This window comes from Pelobates fuscus, chromosome 4, assembly GCF_036172605.1.
Source record: "Pelobates fuscus isolate aPelFus1 chromosome 4, aPelFus1.pri, whole genome shotgun sequence".
Classification (NCBI taxonomy): domain Eukaryota; kingdom Metazoa; phylum Chordata; class Amphibia; order Anura; family Pelobatidae; genus Pelobates; species Pelobates fuscus.
Genome location: NC_086320.1, coordinates 201,819,868 through 201,841,587, shown reverse-complemented (window position 1 = coordinate 201,841,587; position 21,720 = coordinate 201,819,868). Strand labels below are relative to the sequence as shown.

At 42.8% G+C, this 21,720-nt stretch overlaps 1 protein-coding gene across 2 annotated transcripts in view; it reads left to right on the top strand.

The window, feature by feature from the left end:
• The window catches only part of OTULINL (OTU deubiquitinase with linear linkage specificity like), a 394,233-nt gene that overhangs the window by 360,737 nt on the left and 11,776 nt on the right, over positions 1-21,720 (top strand). Inside the window, exon 1 of one of the 2 annotated variants that reach the window (XM_063451851.1) lies at positions 20,225-20,309. The exons of the other annotated variant lie outside the window; for it this stretch is intronic. Within the exon in view, the coding sequence (XP_063307921.1) occupies positions 20,270-20,309 (40 nt within the window). The 5' untranslated portion in view covers positions 20,225-20,269. Of the gene's footprint in view, positions 1-20,224; positions 20,310-21,720 lie in introns of those variants that run through there. 2 annotated transcript variants of the gene reach the window in all.

Genomic DNA, 21,720 nt, shown 5'->3' with positions numbered 1-21,720 from the left:
TGGTTGAGAACAGTATAAACATTCGGTTGCCTGCGTAGAGGTCCTTTTAACGTAACATTTTAATATACATTGTATTGAACATTACATTGCAAACGTGGTGTGTGTAGGGCGGGCCGGTGTCCGCATAACGGTCCGGTAAAATTCGCTTGAGCGGATTTGTCGGTTGTGGCCTGCGCAGAGACCTTTCAAATCCATTTCATAGTGTGCATCAGTTAGCATAATAGCATGTACAAACGTATATCTGTGGAGTGCTGGTGGGCCGTTAAAGTGTAAGCTGATATCTTAGGGCAGATCTATCATGTATCGGCACTTAGAAGCAGAACTATTTATTGGTTACTACATCAACTTTTGTTTTGCGTCTTAACCATCATAAGAGTAGCCTATGTCAGGTATCCAGTTCGTGTCATACGGTCGTCGCGCGTTCCAGGTGTGTGTTGTGTATCAGCTCCTAAATAGGCTTTGCGTTAGGGTATACTTCCTGAGGAGAGGTATAACGGTTAAGTGTTGCTGGCAAGGGGCATAATGGTGTGTGGTCTGGTCTGTAGCGACCCTCAGGGTGTTTCCCTGTGTACGTCCGTACCTATGGTAGTGTCGGGTGCAGTCCCTCTGTATGTTGCGTGTGGGAACGTATCTGTCGGGGTGAGTTAGCCCCCATTGTCGCCGTACTTCGTGGTATCCCTATGGTGGAGTACGTGTGTGTTGGATCATTTGTGTTGTATTCTCCGTTGCGTGTGCGTCTCATGTGTGGTGTACGTTGTATGGTTTTCATTCATTTCTGTGTCGGCTATGTCTCCCTGCTCTCTCTGGGTGGGATGTCTATCCTCATAGTTCTGTGTCGCGTATATCTGTTGTCTAATCCGCTATGGTCTAGTGCCGGAATATAGTGTTTCCTCTGTCGTGTGTGACGTCGCAGATGCGGCCTCTGTTGGTGTCTGGTGATGTGGGTTGGTCTGTTGGTGTAGTCTGAGCGTGTGTGGTTAGTGGTCTTTCGTGTCTGCGTAGATGTGTCTTGCTTGTCTGGTCGTGTGGTCTCCTGAGTGGTTTGTCTGGCGCTTTTGGTGTCTTAAGCCCTTGTATTTTCCTTACCCCGTCGTGTCCTTTTTGTCGTGGTCGACTTGTGTCCTGTGTGTCCCAATGGTGGGCTTGGTGCGGCGGTGGGCTAAGTGTGTGGTCCTGTGTGGTGTGACATCTGTTTCCCACCTGCGTGGGGGTTATACGTCTAGTCAGCCCTATATGCAGATGTGGTCTGGCAAGATGTTCTGAGTGTGGTGTGAGGGCGTCGTCGTGACTGTGGGTGTCGTGGCTGCCTCGGTCTGCTGTGGCGAGGTGGCGCCTGTGCGTGGGGTTGGGTATGGCGTGTCTGGTGTTCCATGGCCCTCCCCCTGTCCCCCGCCCGGCCTGCTGCGTCGCGCCGCCATCCGTCCGCCTCTTGTGTTTCTCCAGTTCTCTTCCTTCTGCCACCCGTTATGGTGTGGTTAAATGGCGTCTGAGGGAGTCTGACGTGGTTAGTCTTGTCCAGTGGAACCAGCGTGTGGTATGGCGGTCCCTGAGGTTCGGTGTTTCAGCTTTCATGTCCTCAAATGACCTTGTGGCCTCCACCTCCTCAATCCATCTCGATAGAGGGGGCGTGGTGGTCTGTTTCCAGAAGATGGGGATGGTCATCTTAGCGGCATTCAGGAGTCGGGGGATAATTGATCTCTTGTATGTGTGCGCTGCCATGGTGGTGTGGTGCAGGAGGAAGGCGGCTGGGGACTGTGGCAGGAGTTCTTCCGTGACCTCGTGTATTATTGTCCGAATTCTTTCCCAGAACGGTCTGATACGGGTGCACGACCACCAGATGTGGATAAACGTACCTGCTTCTTCCCCGCATCGCCAGCATATGTCTTGGAGTTCTGGGTTCCTGGCGTGGAGTGCCGTCGGTGTCAGGTACCATCTGGTAAAGATCTTGTACGAGTTTTCTTGGCATCGTGCCGAGCTCGGCGTCTTCTGTATCAGGGTGATGCTCTTGTTCCAGTCCGCATCCGTCATAATTTCTTCGAGGTCCTCCTCCCATTTTCTGATGCACGGTGGTGCGAGCAAGTATCTGCTCGTGGTTAAGAAAGTGTAGATTTGTGAGATGGCTCGTGGTGGGTCCTTGTCCTGCATGCAGAGAAGTTCAAATTGTGTTAAGTCTCTCAAAAGGGAGGGCTTTTGCGGAATGGATCTGGCATATTGAGCAATTTGCGTTTTCGCTAGGGCGTGGGCGAATGTGTGCGGCCTGTCCGGGTATAGTTCTCCCAGTGTCCGGATGCCGAATGGTCGGTGGAGAACATCCTTTATGCGCGGTATCGCGTTGTTTCCTACTGGGCCTGGTGCTGGGCCGTAGTCTCCGGCCGGGAAATCCGGGTTGCCTTTCAGGGGTAGGAGTGGGCCCGGGTCTGTAGTCAGATATTGTTTTGTGCCCTGCCCGTGCCATACTTGCATGGTTGCTGCCACGAATGGGTTGGTGATGTGTTTGTTCCTATATGCCGTCTTGGTGATCCATGGTAGGGTTCTGAGGTCACATCTGGTGATATCCGCTTCTAGTCGCGTCCACTGTTTGGTGCCGCTGGCCACCGACCAGCTGATGACCCTGGTGATGTGCGCCGCGTGGTAGTACTTTTCGAAGTCTGGGAGAGCCAGGCCCCCTTTAAGCTTGGGCAAGATCAGTTGGGTGTGTGCTATGCGTGGGGATTTACCCTTCCAGATAAAGGAGCGGATCTCCGTCTTGAGCGCAGAGAAAAACGTTTGTGGAACCTTGATCGGCACTGTTTGGAATATGAAGAGTAGTTTCGGTAGTAGCGTCATTTTCACCGCGTTCACTCTGCCCAGCCAGGATATGTAGTATGAACCCCATCTCTGCAGTTCCTCCGTCGCCTTTCTCAGTATCGGGAGATAATTATGGGTGTACAGATCCGTTGGGTTGGGTGTAAGCCATATCCCCAGGTATTTCATGCGTTGGTCACACCAGCGATATGAGTGTTGTCCCTGAATCATGCGCTTAAGCGTTTGGCTGGCGGTCAAATTTAATATCTCCGATTTCGTGTAATTGATTCTGAGGTTCGAGATGCTGCTATATAGGTCGAATTCTGCCTGTATTGCTCGTAGGGATAGTTCCGGGTCTGTGACCACGAATAGCATGTCATCCGCGTAGGCCAGAGTTTTGTGGTGTACGGTACCGACTGTCAGTCCCTGGATGTCTGCGTTGTGTCTAATCCTGCTTAGGAAGGGCTCCAGAGTCAGTGCAAAGAGTATGGGCGAGAGCGGGCAACCCTGCCTGGTTCCGTTGTGGATCTGAAACGGGTGCGCCATTGATTCGAATACGCGCCGTTGGGTCGGTGTATAGTGTCTGTACCCAGGTCATATAATTTGGCCCAATGCCGAGGAAGCGGAGTGTTTCAAACATCAGGTCCCAGTCCACCCTGTCGAACGCTTTCTCAGCGTCAGTGGACAGGAGTAGGGTTGGGGTCCTCTGCGTTTTCGCGTGCGCTATGAGGTTCAGGGCTCTGATGGTGTTGTCCCTCACCTCCCTGCCTGGTATGAAACCCGTTTGATCCGGGTGAATTACGGCTGGTAGTAGCGGTGCCAGGCGCATTGCCAGTATACTCGCCAGAAGTTTGAGGTCCGTATTCAGCACAGAAATCGGGCGGTAGCTCGGGCATAGTGTCCGGTCCTTGTCCTCCTTTGGGAGAAGGGTGATGTTCGCCGAGGTGAATTGGGTCGTTGGCGTGGCCCCAGCTTGGATCGAGTTCAGTGCTGCCAAGAGCTTTGGCGTTAGGTCCCCTGCAAAGGTTTTGTAATATTGGAGGGGTAGGCCGTCTGGTCCCGGTGCTCTGCCAGTTTTTGCTTTTTTTATGGCGTGCGCTAATTCCTCTTGGGTTATGGGGGTCTGCAGTGCTTCCTGGTCCACCTCATTTACTCCCGGTATATCCGCCGTGTCCAAGTATCTGCGGATGGCCTCTAGTTTCTGGGGCCTCGGTAGCTCCGGGGGGGTGGGGCGGAGACAGTATAAATCTTGATAGTACGCATGGAATGCAGCTGAAATCCGTTCCGGTAGGTGGTGGAGTTGTTGTTGTGCGTCTTTGATCTTTGGGATGTATAGGTGGTTCCTGCGTTGCTTCAGGAGGTTTGCTAACAGTCTCCCGCATTTGTCACCGTGTTCGTGTATCATATGTTTGTAGTGTTGGTATGAGCGTTGGATTGCGCGGTTCAGGTGTGCGGTGAGTTGGTTTCGTTTGGATAACAGTTCCCCGTAGATTGTCGCGTCCAGAGTGCGTTTGTGTCTGGCCTCCAGTGTCCCGATTTCTGTGCTGAGTTCTTGTATCGCCTGTATCGCCCTTTTCTTGCGTGTCGCACATATCCCGATGAGTCTGCCTCGAATGACTGTTTTGTGTGCTTCCCAACATGTCAGTGGGGTAACGTCATCGGTTTCGTTGTCTTCGAAGTACTCCTGGACGTGTTGTCGGATCTGGTCTACGATCGCGATGTCTGACAGTATGGATTCATTCAATCGCCACGACATTTGTCTGGGTTTGTGGAGTGGTGATTTTAGTTGTATGCGGATTGGACTGTGGTCCGACCAAGTCATCGGTAAGATTTCCGCGGTGTTGAGCAGGATTAGGTTGCGGTGAGGTACCAGGAAATAGTCCAGTCTTGTGTAGGTCGAGTGGGTCGTGGAGTAAAACGTATAGTCCCGGGCGGACGGGTGCAATGCTCGCCAGCAGTCCGCCAGCTGGTGGTGATGTAGGAGGCGGAGTGTGTTGGCATGTCTGTTGTGTGGTATATTTCCCTGCAAGGATGAGGAGTCTTGGTCTTGATGTAGTGCTAAGTTGAGATCCCCACCTATGATCAGGGTGCCTTCCGCGAATTTCATCAACGTATTCAATGTATTGCGTAGGAAGTGATATTGTTTCGTGTTCGGGGCGTATACATTAGCGAATGTATACGTTTGGTCTAAAATTGTGCCTTTCGTGAAGATGTATCTACCCTGCTTGCATCTCACAGTGGTGTGTTCCTCGTATGGGATTCGTCGGGAGAAGAGGATGCAGACACCCTGTGAGCGTCTGTTCGGGTTGTGGCTGAAATAACCTGTTGGGAAGTTGCGGTCTCTTAAGGCTGGTGCTCTTCCTTCTTGGAAGTGTGTTTCCTGGAGGAATGCTATCGATGCTCTGTAGTGTTTCAGGTCCCGTAGTAGTCTTGAGCGTTTCTCTCTGACATTCAGGCCACGGACATTATAAGAGACTATGTATAGGTCCTCTTTGGCGAAGCCGCCGGATCTCGGCGTCGGCATCATCCGGGCGGGGTCTAGGGGGCAGGGTGGGTTGACCGTGTGTGTGCGTGTGTGTGTGTTACTCGGTGCCTTCGGTTGTGCGTCTGGGCTCGGGGTGTGGTTGTATAGGTATTTGCTGTCTAATGAGTCTCTAGTGCGTGTGTATAGGTTATTGGACAAGCGTCCCGGTTGTGCGGCTTCTAGGCCACACCCAGTGGTGTGTCTGTGCCGGTGTCGGGAGTGGTTCGTCCCCTGCGAAGTGGGGACTTCTATGTCCTATGCCTGTGGGGGAGTCGGGCTACACGTCTGAGTGGGTTCGGACCGCCACTCAGCGTCTGCCGGTTCCGTGTAGGCGTGAATGTGGTAACGTGTACGATATGTGGTACGTAGTCACCTGTCTCCTTAGTGGCTGTGTGGTTGGTGCAGCCGTTCCGTCCTCTCTTTGGGGCGTATGTGGGTCAGTGTGCATGGAGCATGATAATTATAGCGTGTCATGGTTCTTTGTCGGTCTAGTGCCATGGGCTGTGGTGGTGTCGCTAGGCTCCCGTGTCTAGTCTCGGGCGGGGCCTCTGCTCGTGAGTTCCTGGTATGGTGCATGTGGGAGGGTTGTGACTGCGTGGCCAGTGGGGCGGGGTGTATTCCCGTCAGCGTGATCCGCATGTAGCGTCGTGTAGGCGGGTTTTCAGGGTGATGTGCCTGTATTGTGTGGGCCAGTGTTGGCATCAGTCCTCTCGTCAGTCATGTGGGCATGGGGGGAGCGGATGTCCTGTGTGTCTAGGAGTGGGTCCCCGTGTGTCCTACTCTCCCGGTTATGCAATATTGGTGCCCTCTCTATGTTACCGTGTCTCTGCCACCATAGTGACGTCGACGCTGCTGGTCGCGGCAAGGGCCGTTATACGGTTAAGCGAGTGTGTCGTGTATTGCATTGTGTGGCCCAAGTAGCGGGTTGGGTCTCTCAGTCCCCCCGTGGTCTTGTCGCTGGTATGTCACCATGGGGGCTGCCCCCCGGGTCCCCTCCTTTTCCTGGTGCCTGTGGTGGTGCCCCACGTTGTCCGTTGTAGGTCTCGTCTCGTCTCCACCCGCTGTCCACTTCTACCCTTGCCCTTTTCGTCTGTCGTCTAGTCGCCCGACCCCAGCCTTCCCCCCTCTTGTTTCATTTCCGCGTATCCTTTCCTCCCCCCTCCCTACCCCCCCCCCATTGCCTGACCCTCTCCCCCTCCCCCCATACCTCGCTCCCCCCTCCTTCCTCATTAGGAGATGTGAAGTAGTGATAGGGGGTGGGAGAGGGGTGCGAGCTTCAGAATACAGGTGGCAATCAGGGTGTACATAGGATACAGCTTCCGGTCTTCTGCGGGGTACATTGCTTAGTAACATTAACATATTTAGTGTGGAGCCTACGACAGACCGGGAGCTGCTAAGGGTACAAAACAGTGTAGATGGTCCGAAGTATGGTGGGCAGTAGTGGTAGGCCTAGGAGTCTAAACATTGGCTCGAGAGTATAGGCTGGCTTGGTGTTGCCTGAGGGTCACGTGTTATCCCGCCGTCTCGGGTATAGGACAATGACCCTCAGGGCCCCATCTAATGGCATATCTTAGTGGGGCTGGGTAAGTGAGCACCTGGCTCAGAACTGGGTGTGGTGGGAGCCTCTTTTTGCCCGTGGCTCAGACCTCTATTGGGTGACTGTCTGACCCCTGCCTCTGTCGGCATGCCCAGGTGTGTCTCTGCGTGTGGTTCCCTGTATGAATTCCCGTATCACCATTCCAGCAGTTCGCAGTTTCAGTGCGTCCGTCTGGCCTGAGCACTGCCGGTGTTGTCGCCGGGCCCCGTACCCCACCCCATATGTCCTGAGATAACCCCCCCCCCCCAGATCCGCTAGTGCGGGGTGGCTTACCGCCTCGTGAGTCACTTGCGTGAGGTAGTCCCCATGTGGCTTGGTGTGATGCATTCCAGTGTCCCCGTGCCCCCTTCCCCCACCCAAACTTGCGCCCATATGGCTGGTGACTGTGCATGTGTCTCCCCATGTATTACTCACGGTTTACCAGTTCCTCTTTGCTGTCAGCTAGTGCTAGAGGTCCCGTCGCTCCGAGTGACACTCAGTGTTCCTGCTCGCGCCGCGCCTGGGTTCCAGTCCCTGCGGTGTTGTTGCTGGGGCCTTTGGGGACCTTGGTCAGGTCTGCGTTGTAGTTGTGGTCCCTGCGGAGGCTGAAGAAAAGATCGTGCCAGCCAATTGGGCACCTGGAGCGGCGGGAGGCCCAGGGCGCGGAGGAAATTTGGGAGGTCTTCTGGTCTCCTCACCACTAGTTGGTCCGGGCCTTGCCTGGCTGAGATGGAGAATGGGTAGCCCCATCTGTATGGGATTCCAGCCTGTTGCAGGGCAGACGTTACTGGGCGTAGGGCTCTCCTGGCCTGTAGGGTGTACCGGGATAAATCTTGGTAAATTGATATGTTTTGGTTTTCAAAGCGGATGGTCCCCATGCGGCGGGCTGTGCGCAGTACGTCTTCCTTCAATTGGTAATTTTCCAGGCAGCATACTATGTCTCGGGGTTGTTCTTCCGGTGGTGGCATGGGCCGCAGTGCCCTGTGTGCCCTGACTATGCCCAGCCTGGGTAGTTGTTGGCCCCCCAGTACCTGGGTGAACAGTCTAGTCAGTACTTCTGGTATGCGTTCAGCCGGTCCCCCTTCTCTCATCCCCCGGATCCGCAGGTTCATCCTGCGGCCCCGGTTGTCCAGGTCATCAATCCACGTGGTGAGATTGGCAGTGTCTGCTTCTTGGTTGGCTACGGCAGAATTAGTCTGCTCCAGGTCCGTGCGGAGTGATCTGGACTCGGACTCAGCCACCGCCATGCGGGCTTCTACATGTGTCAGGTCGGCACGGAGCTGAGCAACCTCTTCCCTCACCACGCGGCCCAGGCGGTCGGAGAGGGCTTCAAAATCTGCTTTAGTGAGCAGGTTTGGGAGTATAGCCTTCCACTCACTCTCTTGTGGGGGCTGGGGTTCCGACTGGATTGACGGCACCGGTGACAGCCTGGCCGGCGTAGAGGGGAAGGAATCTAGGTCCTGGCTTGCGGCCTCCCCCTCCCGCTGCGGTGATCGGGTGCAACTTGCGGCCTGGAGGTAAGAGCGTATGGATTGCTCCCCCTCGCGTCCCGAGGGCCTCGGGGTGCCGTTGGGGTCTGTCTGCTTCTTTGTGCGACCCATTTCGATTGTGTGGACGGGCTGGGTGCGTGTGTGTATGCGGATTGAATGCGGGCGCCACGAGGAGCTCTTGTGTTAGGCGTCCATCTTCTTGGCCGCCAGACACGCCCCCAATCCAATCTTTTTGGGGAGTTCAGGTATGGTATACTTAAATCTCTTTCCATCTTCACCTGAAGATTGATTTGAGTTTTAATGTCATCCCACAATAATACTTGATTGGATTTCCAATTTCGTGCCAAAACAATTTTAAAAGCAATAAAGCAGTGAATTATAAAACATCTGACTGTATGTGGCATATTCGGCCAGTGCATATGCAACAAAACTACCTCCGGTTTCTTATCTAGAGCTTTTCCTGTTATGTCTTTTATAAAACTTATCAATCTCTCAATTGAGATCTGAATATTTGAGCAACTCCACCATATGTGGAGAAATGATCCATCCTCTTTGTCACATCTCCAACATCTGGAAGTAGCTCCTGGAAACATCTGAGATAGCTTACTAGGGACTAAATACCATCTGTAAATGACCTTATAATGGGTCTCTAATAGATTTAAACATTGGACCTGACTGCAAGTATTATTTATAGCTTTACACCAATCTTGGTAATCCAAAGAGCAATTTAGATCTTTTTCCCATTTATTCTTCTGAGGGAAGCTAGATACCTCCTTAATGTTTCTAATTACATCTATAGCTTTAGCTAGGACTTTAGGAACAATCTGATTTGAGAATATGAATTTTATCAGAGTGGGAGCTTTTCCAGACTCTCTGATAAGATGTTTCTGCAGAAAGTATTTAAACCTCAGGTAGTTAAACCTCTCTCGTTGGGAGAGTTGATACTTTTGCACAATAGAGTCAAAAGACATTATTTTACCTGAAGATAATATCTGTGACACTTTATTTATCCCCTGTGCTCTCCAGGCATATAGGGACAAATCTGTCATATTAGCTTCTACTATCCTCAGATTTGCCGTGTCCATAATTGCGTACCTAAGGTCTAATTTCTTTTTGATTTCCTCCCAAACAGGCAGCATTTGAGCCCATATCAAGTTATTATTAATATCAATCCCCATTTTATCCGCATTTTTTGTATTCCATATCAGACCCTCAGGATGTTTTAATCTCAGATCTTCCATTTCTATATTAAACCAACTTTCTTCTTTAGCTGTCCCCGTCTGGGATCTATATATATGAGTAATCACATTTGCCCAGTACATAACTCTTATATTGGGGAAGTTTAAGCCTCCCTCCTTAGTTTTCAAAGAAAGAATATTTCTGTTAATTCTATTTTTCTTACCCTTATTTATAAAGTTTTCTAGATTGCTTTGTAATAGCGTCAACCAGGTATCTGGAATCTTAAGTGGGATCATTTGAAATAAATAATTCCATTTGGGAATAATGTAAGAATTAATAACATTAATACGGCCCCACCAAGTGATTTGCATATTTCTCCATTCTTTAAGTAATAAATTTGTACTTTTTAATAACTTTAGGAAGTTTTCTTCCATCATTCTCTCTATATTCTTTGTGATGGATATACCTAGGCAATTGAATTTCTGCGATGCCCATGTGAATGCATATTTATTACTAATTGCTTCTCTTGATTTCTTATCCAGTTCAATACTCATCACTACTGTTTTTTCATTATTTAACTTATAGTTGGCTAATTGACTATACAGTCTAACTTCCTCCATCAAATAATTCAAGGACCTGATTGGATCAGTAATTGATAACAAGATATCGTCCGCATAGAGACTGATTTTAAATTCTTTATCCCTTATTCTATATCCTTTTATATCTTCGTTTTTCCTAATATTTTCTGCTAAAGGTTCTATTGAAAGAATATATAATAATGGCGAAAGTGGGCAGCCTTGTCGCACCCCATTATTTACTAATACCCAGTCTGAGCAAACGTTTGGGCCTACTATTCTAGTTGTAGGGTTTTTATATAAGGACATAATGCCTCTTAACATCCAGCCATCTATTCCATATGCTTTCAAAGATAATTCTAAAAACTTCCAGTTCAGCCTATCGAAAGCTTTTTCTGCATCGACTGCTAAAGTCATAAGAGGGATACGTTTTTTGTTAGCATTATCTATGATATCATTAATTCTTCTTGAGTTGGAGCCCACCCATCTCTCTGGTATAAAACCAATTTGGTCGTTATGGATTAATGCCCTTATAATACTCTTAAGACGGTCTGCTAAAATAGATGAGAATATTTTTCATCAGAATTGATTAATGATGTGGGGCGGTAGCTAGCCACGGCAGTTGGATCTTTTCCCTGTTTCAGGATGGGGAGCATATTTGCTCTTGTCATCTCTTCCGGAAAACTTCCTATTTGAACCGCGTTATTAAATGCTAGTGCCAGTTGTTTACTCAGGATAGATTTGAATGTATGGAAAAACAGATTGGAGAATCCATCTGGGCCGGGTGTTTTTAGTTTCTGGGTTTTCGATATAGCCGCGATAACCTCCGCCTCTGTAATCGGCTTATTGAGACTATCTTTCTGAGTCTGATCTATTTTTGATAAGTTTGTACTAGTCAGATACTGTTTAGCCTTTTCTATACAGACTTCGTCAGGGATATTATATAATATACTATAGTATTCTCTAAAGCAGTTACCAATATCGCTTGGATTTGTATAAGTTGTTTGATTATATATTATCTTAGATATCCGAGCGTTGGCGTACTGTTTCCTCAACTTGTTAGTTAACATCTTATCTGTTTTGTTCCCTCTACAGTAAAATCTCAGTTTTAATTTTTTTACATTATTTGCTATTTTAATGTTCAAGCACTGTGTAATGTTCTTTTGAACCTCTGTTATTCGTCTTCCTTTCTCTATTGTAGGGTCTGCTTTATTATCCTCGGTTAGTCTATATAATTCAATATACAGGTCTCCCAATCTTTTTTCTTTAATTTTAACTTCATGATTTAACTTTATAAGGTAACCTCTCATAACTGCTTTAAAAGAACACCAATTATTTAAGTTTGATGTATCCGATGGGTCGTTCTCCTTAAAGAAGCAGACTATCAGTCTCTCTAATTTAGACTTGCATTTTTTATTATGTAGCAGATAATTGTTTAATCTCCACGTTGTATTATTTCTAGCTATCAGGTTATCTTTTATTACAAATATATACATACTGTGATCAGACCATACATTTTCTACTATAATTATTTTTGCTAAATTATTCACCAGATTTAAATTGCCCCATATCATGTCAATTCTTGAGTATGTAAAATGAACTCTAGAAAGATGGGTGTAGTCTCTTTGTTCTGGATTTTGAAGCCGCCAGACGTCAAATAAATCAAATTTGTTTTTAGTATTAATCAGTGAGCTAGCATTTTTTATAATTGTTTTGTTCATAACGCTCCCTTTCAACAGTTTTTTGTCTTTTTGTGGGTCTAATATACAATTAAAGTCACCTGCAACTATATATATCCCTGTTTTAACTCGTTCTGCTTTGTTTAGTATTTTATTCAGTTGAGAAACTGGGGCTACATTGGGTAAATATATATTAACTATGGTATATTTAACTTCATTTATCAAGCATACCAAAATCATAAATCTTCCTTCTTTATCTAATTCTTGATAAAGTAACTCCCACTTAACCCTATCTGAGATTAGCATTGCAACTCCTCTTTTTTTTTTTCGCTTTCATAGAAGCATGTAAAATAATTGGGAGCTTCTTTCCACCCCATGTTAGTTTCTCATTTTGCCTCCAGTGGGTCTCTTGAACTAGGCAAATATCGATTTTTTTCTTTTATCATTTGATTTCTTAGCAGAGATCTTTTATACATCGTATTCAGGCCCTGAGCATTTACAGACATAAACTTAACCATATTTTAAACCTCTCCTTCTATTTTCCCACCTCCTGACTTTAAAGCCCCGCAGATAACACATAAATTTGACACACAACATTACAAAAATTTGGGACATCTTTTAGTCCCTCACCTAAACCTTTCTCACAAAGGACTAAACCTAACCTCTGTGGAAAGACCCCGTCTCGTGGGTATCCAATTACTCCGAGACTTATGCTTAATAAAAGCATCAGGCAGATCCATGGTCGGCATCCTAGGGCATTGACCAGGAGGAAACCAGCGAGAGAGAGGAAAGAAGAAGAGAGACAGGGGAAGAAAAAAAAATTAACCCTTGGTTATCCTTATTCAACAGTATAAATTTTCATGGATTTTCCTTATTTCTAATGCCTTTGTTCAGTATGCTAACTTCTACAAGCTTTTTCAGCCCAATATAATTCTAATAACTCTTTCTCTAATTAGAGACCTTTATCTATACTTCTTTGGTGATAGCTTTTTTTCCAGTTAATCTTTCAATATCCTTTTTATAATGTGTTAACCAGTACCAAAATATAAATACTCTTACGACCTTATACTAACTATTACTTCTCAATGTGATCATAGTGACTATTTCTTTGTGCTAATTTACACATTCTATTACAACCCATAAATTATAGTGACTATATTCTACTGGAGACAATTTTATATATTTCTTTAATAGACACCCATATTCAATTCTCCCTTCAATACTTTTTGTGTCGTAGCCTCCCATGACGCAATATAAACCCTCTCCCTTCTTTGTACACACTATTATCTCCTATCTTACTTATTGTGACTGTTTCTCTACTAGGAAGCTTTAACTCTATCTATAATGATTCCGGGTTTAGCCTAAATTATCCTACTGTAATAAACCCACTTGTGCCATAATATTAATTATTCATTCATCCTACTTCTCTCAAAACACTCCTAAGTGTTATTCTAACCTTCTATAGTTACTACTAATTACTGCTAATTCTTAGTTTATCCTTAAGTACCATTATCGTGTTATATTCACCCAAAAAAAAAAAAAAAAAAGCTTTCTTATCTTTAGGATTATATACATTGTAGACAAAACTTCTAGAATATTAACTGATAACCATAGTCCACTTCTGTCTTCCCGGATCTCAATATTTCTCCTGGTTATACCCCTTTACTTCGTATCCGGGAGGCAGAAGAGAAGAGAGAGAGAGAGAGAGAAAAAAAAAAAAAAAAAAAAAAAAAAACACAACATTATCATTAGTCCCTTAATTATTAGTTGGATCTTTTCCATTGTGAAAGCCCACACGATTTAGTCCAATCTTCTAGGTCTTTAGCAGAGGTAAATGGTCTCCATCTTTCTTCCCACCACACAATTATTTTAGATGGTTGTACCCATTTATACTCCATATTGTTTTGCTTCAATGGTTCTAGCGCTTGATAAAAGGTTTTTCTCCAACGTCGAGTTTGAATTGAGAGATCTTGAAATGTGGTAATACCTTTGAATTTCTCAGATAGATTATCTTTGTTTCTCAGCAGATTCAACACTTGTTGTTTGTATGTAAAAAAAACAGACAATAACATCTCTTGGGTGGTGGGACGGGACCTCCTTAGGTTTCCTTAATCTGTGCGTTCTTTCTATTATGGGACCTTGAGCTTCATTCTGAAAACCAGCTTCTTGAAAAAATAATATAATATAATATAATATTAATTAATACAATAATTAATAATAATATAATAATAAAATCTTTTAATTGATCTTGAGTTACAGATTCCGGTATGTTCCTGAATCGCACATTACACCTCCTTGACCTATCCTCCAAGTCTCTAATCTTCGAGTTAATTTGCTGTAGAGTGTCTTCTGTTTGGATATAATCTGTTTGCAGATTGTTAATTTGCTCTTCCAATGTGTTAATTTTTTCTAATGCGGAGCTTAGTTTTGTGTTCATTCTCTCCATCTCAATTTTAATTATATTCAGACTATTGGTGATCTGATTGGCTATAAGTGTCCCTTGCTCCTCCAGCTTGGTCACCAGAAAGTCTTGAGAGACATAATTCTTCTGTTCTGCATTATGAGTGCTTATTGTTTGTGTATTCTGGTCTTGATATATCGTGTCGCTATCTTTAGGGCCCAATTTTTCTCTGTTTGGTGAGAAAAACCCCGATAATCTCGTTGGCTGGGAGTCATCTTTTTTGTCTCTGGTTTTTATTTGTTTTTTAGACGCCATTTTGGAGCTCCTATCTATGTTTGAAAGGAAAAGTTCTCCTTTAAATAAGGCTACAATTTTAACCAGTGTCTTCAATTCTCTTGTGCAACACTATTAAACTTAATTATGCACTGATTATATCTTCAGGGTATTACTCTCCTGAAAAAACAGACAGACCCTTTGCTCCCAGTCTTAGCCCACCTCTTAAATGAGGCTACAGTTTTAACCATTCAGTTCTATTGAGCAACACTTCTGAACTTAATTATGCATATATGCATTAATTATATCTTCAGCATATTATACTCCTAACAAAACAGGCAGAACCTTCGGCTCCCAGACTTAGACCTCCTCTCAATAGACCTCTTAATAAAGCTTAATGTGCACTTATCTTTGAGCCGTAGGTTTAATCTCTCCTTTTCGATCCTGGTTTCTTTCCCCTTTCTCCTTTATGGTCGCTTGAGATTCCCTTTTAGACCTCTGGTTATAGATTATCTTCGAGGGATTTAAGCTGCCAAATCGATCTGGACTATCGATCTGGACTATCCGCATCCCGTCTCTCGGCGTCCGTCCTCAACTCCCCTCATCTCTCTCCACCATGCCCTCGTCTGCTCATCATAGATCCGCCTCTCGACGTGCGTTCGTGACGCGCTCACGTGATCACGTCATCACCGGGGGACAGCGCCACCTGAAGCACCCCCCATGAAAAAAAAAAAATTGGATGCTTTGTTCCCTTCTGGTTCAGATTACGGGTGACCCACTGTTTCTCACGTGAGAGAACCTAGATAACTTTAACTTGTGTGTTGCAAAAGATTTTACTAGAGCCAGGTAGATATAATTTGAAAGCAAACTGGTGCTCCTGATCTTTCTCTGAAAACTAGAAGTCACATGGCCACTATGCCCTGACACTGTCAATTGGTTCTTTGTTAAATGTTTTTAACTGGTTTGACATAAACTGGGAAGTGTCTGGCACAGCCCCTTACATTTTGTCCAAAATTAGACAATATTCATTGGTGTTTCACTTTGGCTGCTTAAAACAGATGCATGATGTGCATCTTCTCTCTTCTTCTGTACTCATTGTTGGGCTCTAGGTCAGTTTACCAGTTGCAGCACGATGATCAGCAGGTATGAGTTGGGCCGAGAAACAATCTATTTCCCAGCTGGCACTTGGTAGAATTGGAAGATACACAATGCCTTCTTTCCATAACTGGTATAACCTGTTGTGGCAGCAAACATTTTAGCATTTTATTTCCTCACATTAAATAATCAGCATAGTAAATAAGGTATAGTGTAAGCTTGTTGTCAAAAGGAAATTGTTTGCGGGACTTATCGGAGAAATAAATTGTAAAATGTGAATTATATAGTGAAGTGATATGACTAATGTTGCAAGTGGTCATTTTTCCTAAACTGTCACATTTAGGAGAAGGAGGCAAAAATTAAACAACCAAAGCGAAGTACCAATAGAGATAAAGTGTGGATGCAGTCAAGAATAGCAGACGGTCAGGTCAGGCAAGCACAGGTTCACAGGTAATAGGCAAAATGGGTCAGATACCGGAGAGCTAAATCAGGGCCTTCTTTAATATTGATTGGACCTTGTACATGGGCCACCTGGTGAGCCTCCTTTACGTGTGGGCTCCTGACTGCTCCAATAGACCCTTTAAAAAAAAAAAAAAAAAAATTGCGTGTAGTGGAGCCACGTGGCAGCTGTTTGGGCCCCCCAGGGGTAACTGGGCCCTGTTTGCCCCGCATTAAAGGTGGCTCTGAGCCAAATAGTGATAGGAGTCAGCACATGAGTGTTTAACATGAGAGCACAGAACAAGTGAGCAAAGTTGACACCGTCTATGTCAGTTACATAGGGGATAAGTGCACACCCCTTCCACGTCATTCTTGTCATTGGCCACAACCCCAGATCCAATTCTTTCTTCTGCCAATAGTGTGTGCCTAGGGAACCCAGGGTAAGTTGTAAATCTGCCCCCACCTCAGGCCATGAGGCTGGGCGGCCTCTCGAGTGGATTATAAATGAGGATTTTTGCTTTTGGATAGCAGAGCTCTAGACAGTATTAGATTACTAATAGTCAATAAAACAAAAGAAAACCATTGCTCTACAGTACCTACCATGTATAGGAAATTATACAATAAATACATTTTAGTGCAAAAAAACAGTTCACGAAATAAAAGTGGACTTCAACAAAAACACAGGACCATTGGGAATTCTGGTTTAATCTTAGTACACTTTACTTATGCTCACTTTGTATAGCATACAATTCACAGGCTTATTCAGTAAAGTGATAGTTCAAGATGAATTCAAAGTGAATTTCAAAATTAAGGTTGATATAACTGAGCTGGAAGCATTATCTAAGTTCTTTAGTTTTATTTTAGCTTTTCTAGTCTCAGCCCTATGCCTGGGGAGCCTAAAAACGGTAATAGCCAGCCTATTTCCTCATGGATGAGGTTTGCCCTGCTTTGGGGTGGTTAAATAATTCACTACCTAAATAGAGTATAAATGGTTTTTTTTCATGTATTTTGTAGAATGAAATCTATTCTAGACCATAGAGTCTCACTCATCCTCATTTATACTCTAGTTATGATTACCAGCCTGTAAAGAACTGAATGTATCTGTCAGAAGCAACTAATCACCAATGTAAGGAATGCAAGTTTGCAAAAAATATATAAACTCACCCCCTGCTTTCACACTGTAGGGGAAGTTTCAATGGATCATATTATTCCAACAGTCAGGGAAGGGGAGGACTCAATTAACATTTCACTGTTAGCATTACATTAGTATTCCAGAGGTTTCAATAGATGATTTAAATACTTTTATTTTAGAAGTATATGATTTAACTGTATACTGTATGTGAGCATTGCATACACTCTTTTTACATTCTGTTTCCATTTTTAGTAAGCTGTGCTGCTAATAATTCCTTTGGGGTCCCTACAAATATCTATAAGAAAGCAAGGTGTCTGACCATTTTCATTTATCTATCTTTGTCACATCTACTGCGAGAAAAATGCAATTTGTCTTTTACACTAACATTTCAGATCCGGTGTGAAATGTTACAAAATATACCATATGATGTCTAAAATGTCTAATTTCCCAGATATTTATATAAAGAAAGAATGAATGAAAAATACATATTGTGTGCAAATTAAAATTATATATTTATTTAATAATACTATTATATAATAATAGATTCAGGAGAAGTTCACATTGGTTAGGCTTGCATACAGCTATGTATGATCCTCTGACCTCCCAAGCAAGTCTCCTCCCTTGCGGAAAGGCTAGTTTTCAACCCGACCTGGTCAATTGTGTAATAGTTTATATTATCACATTATCATAAAGAATCTATTGCTGCATACATGATGGAAAGTTAATTTTTAGAGATCCTGATTTGTTATGATTTTCGTACTCCATTCCTTCCAATTGTCCCTATTTAGGAGGGAGAGTTCTTATTTCGGGCCCAAATCTCTTTGTCCCTCTTTTCTATCCAAATGATCCTATTTTGTAGAAACTCAGTATTTAAGATGTGTCTAAATTTATGCCAGATTTCTACAACTATGATAATCACAGTAATGTGTTTAGAAATCAGTCTGTGTTGCCTGAAATATTAGTAATTCACCTATACAATTTGTAAGAACAACTCTGTCCTAGGCCACACCTCCTATGTGTGAAAGTGTCCCTCTTTATCAATCTGAAATTTGGGAGGTATGCCATTCTGCAGACTTCCAACAAGGCAAGCTATTGATTTTTGGCTATATGATTATCTCACATATGCATGAAATATAGGGTCAAACCTCCTACACAATCAGGAGGAGATACAGCATGAGGAATTTTCTGAAAATCCCTTGGAAATTGGAATTTAAAAAAAATTAAAATTCAAAAAGACTTAAACAACTAAAATAACAAGTGTTACACATTAAAAAATAGTTTATTGGCATCACAAAATATAACATTTAATTACCCTTTTATTATGAAATTCACTAGACGAAACAGTGAATTAAAGAATATAGAAAGAACACAGTTTTTAGAGACTGCAGTATTCCAGTATTCCTCCTATTCCAGCCTCTGTGGTTGTCAGCAAGTCCCTAAAACAACAGGATAAGCAACAAAACCTGGAAGTCAGGATAACACAGCTGATATTTATTAATACAGAAATGTATTTATATAGTGAAAAAAAATCAACTTAAACAGTAAAATGGATATGCTGCAAAAATAAGCAACAATGATAATGGGGAGGGCGAAACGCGTCAACTTGAGGGCGTTCAATAGAGGGGAATGATCCAACACCTTCTTGGCAGAAAAAAGACCTGTCCAATATTTTTATGCCAAGTCTCCTATGCTTTTGTAATAGACTAGAAATACATGACACAATCACAAAAGGAGGACATTGGATGCAATCCAAATATGAGTAGATTCAGCTGATCCTTTCAGAGGGCCATAGGATTTTCCAAGAAAAGGCAAATAGACACAAAGGCAAAGAGAAACATGACTGCCTCAGAAACTCTTGTTGATATATAGAATCTCATCAATATTTTTTTGTGATCATATCATTATCACTTTAGCAAAGTCATAGAAGATTAACCAGTATGAAGGCACTTCCTTCAAAAAGCTTAGTAGGAGTTTTGAGATACTTTACCACTTGGCTTGCTAGGAAAGCACCACCAAGAGGCCCAATGCAAGAAATTTTTGTGCCCCCAACCCTCAGGTTATTCTGATTTAGGATGAAAAGAAAAAGGGCACAGAGAAAGGCACCTCATTCCACCAGTATATGTGCTTGGAGAATATAATTTTACAGAGCCTGTTTAAGCAATTATACATTTTATGTAACTATGTGCTTGTATAGTTTGAATGCATGTTTGCACATGTGTCCATGATATTGCATGTATGCATTTGTTTATATGATATATGTTTTAATGTATTCGTGTGTAGTGTCAAATGTTATAATTATAATTAGGGTTACAGTTAGGTTTAGTTTTAATATTTATTCATGTTTAGGGTTACAGTTAGTGTTTACGGGCAAGGTTTCATGTAGGGTTATTGTTTGAAATAGGGGTTTTCATTACCATAAGGGTAAGTGTTATAGTTAACATTAGGGTTATGATACAAATCCTAGTGGGTTTGCATCAGGGTTGACAATATTGTCACTTTTCTCATTTTTAAACATACAAACTGCAATATGTTGGTATATCATTTGACCCTGTATCTTTGTATAAAACAAGAATGAATCCCACAAATTTTAAATGAAAATGGTAAAAAAAAAAAAGGTCACCTCAATAAAACTCAAAATATGAAATACCCCATGGTGTTTACATTTGCATATAGTTGAGCACAATGTAAGTTTTATTATAGTAACACATATTACGTTTACAAAATACACTACTTAACTGCAGTATGCAGGTAAAAAAAGAAAAACACAAAGGTAAAATGTGAAAGAAATTGATGCTCAATAAGGCTTATAATAGAATCTGAACTGTTAAAATGCTCCAAAATTTGTTTAAAGTTGTGCGTTATGTTTTTTGTAAAAATAAATGTTATGACTTAGCACATGCTGGCTGTACATAATTTCCATAGTATAAAATGTATATTTGCACAATTATTTACATTCTTATATTTGCATGTTATAGTGTTTCCTTTTGCATGCTTTCCTTGTGTGTGTATCATGACATACTTTGAATTTGAAAAGAGAATACATAAAGGTGTTGGGAAGTTTGACCATTTCACTGGGGAGAGTGTTCTAACGTTAAAAACTATATAGAGAAGTAGCTGGAAGAAATGAAAATACCAAAGGAAAAGGTCAGAATCATAAACAAAGGTAATATATCTGTGGGTCTCGAGATATTTTTAAATGAGCAAACATTAGAAGCACAAGTCATTGTGTGTACAGTTTTAATTGAATAGAGGATTGAGCAGTGTGAAATATAAAGATATGTCTGTACAAATGCATTTACCTGTTGCTACATATTTAAAGTATTCTCCCTGCATTCAGACATATTCTTGCTTATCAAAATTGCAATGAGGTGAATTTACCATCACTTTGTAAAATTTAGGACTATATTCTCTAAGAGTGAATTGTTGAAAAATTAAGAACCAACCTGCATAATTTAGGCCACAGTGGCAGAGTTGGATAAAATCTGAATAAGTGTTTTTTTCCAACACGGTTATTATGGTGTACAGTTTGCTACTTGGTTCTACTACAAGTGGATAATTCACCAAACTCAGAATTGTAGCAAATTGTAATTGAAACAGCAAGATTCGGGCTAAGATAGTCAAGTAAATATAGTGACAGCTTGAACACAGTGTGCTACCTGTAGAGTGCATTGCTTCCAAAACACCCCAATAGACTGCAAGAAAGAAAATAGTCTCTGGTGCAGATAAAAATTAAATATAGTTCAATTGCCTAAATGTCTGCAGATTTAAGGCAATTACAAAATACTGTATTACCAATATCCAGATAAATAGTAAATGTGCATATATATATATATATATATATATATATAAGGGAAAGGGACATCAGATAACTAATATTATAGTGTAGTATATTTAATTGCACTCACAAATAGAAAGTACAGCTTAAAGCATTGTGCAGATGTGCTTTGGCCACAAAAAAAAAAAACATTCTCCAGTAGAGAACTCTGTATACCTTTCTCTTGGTTAACATCAGCAATCTCCTCAGAAAAGTCAGGTGGAAAATTGGTCCTGAAGTGTTGAGCAATATTACAATGAAGAGTACAACAATCCCAAAACCACATCAATTTGCTATAATTCAGGGTTAAGTGATTAAACTCCCCAAGGTTAAATTAGCTGAGGTTTATTTGTTGTTGTTTTTTTAGGAAACCTTATTGTTTCTGTTGACAAGTTACATTTAGTAGCCATTTGCATGTTTGCATTTATTATAACTATGTACATATTTTGTAAGCATTTTGTGCAATTAATTTGTGTGTACAGGTGGTTCCCGACTTTACGAACTAATTGGTTCCGAAGCCTAGTTCATAAAGTGAGAAGTAATATCCCATAGACACAATGTAATAAACACGGGTTCCGTTACTGAGCAACAAAATTTACCATGGAAAACCTAAATTATTCAGTACAAATACAAAATGAAAGCATAGCAAATACATTTATGTTGTAAGAACGTTGAAGGCATACCTACCATATTGAAATCTTCATCATTTTATCATCAATCATCATCCCCAATGAAGAGACATGCTGCACTTATTGAATGG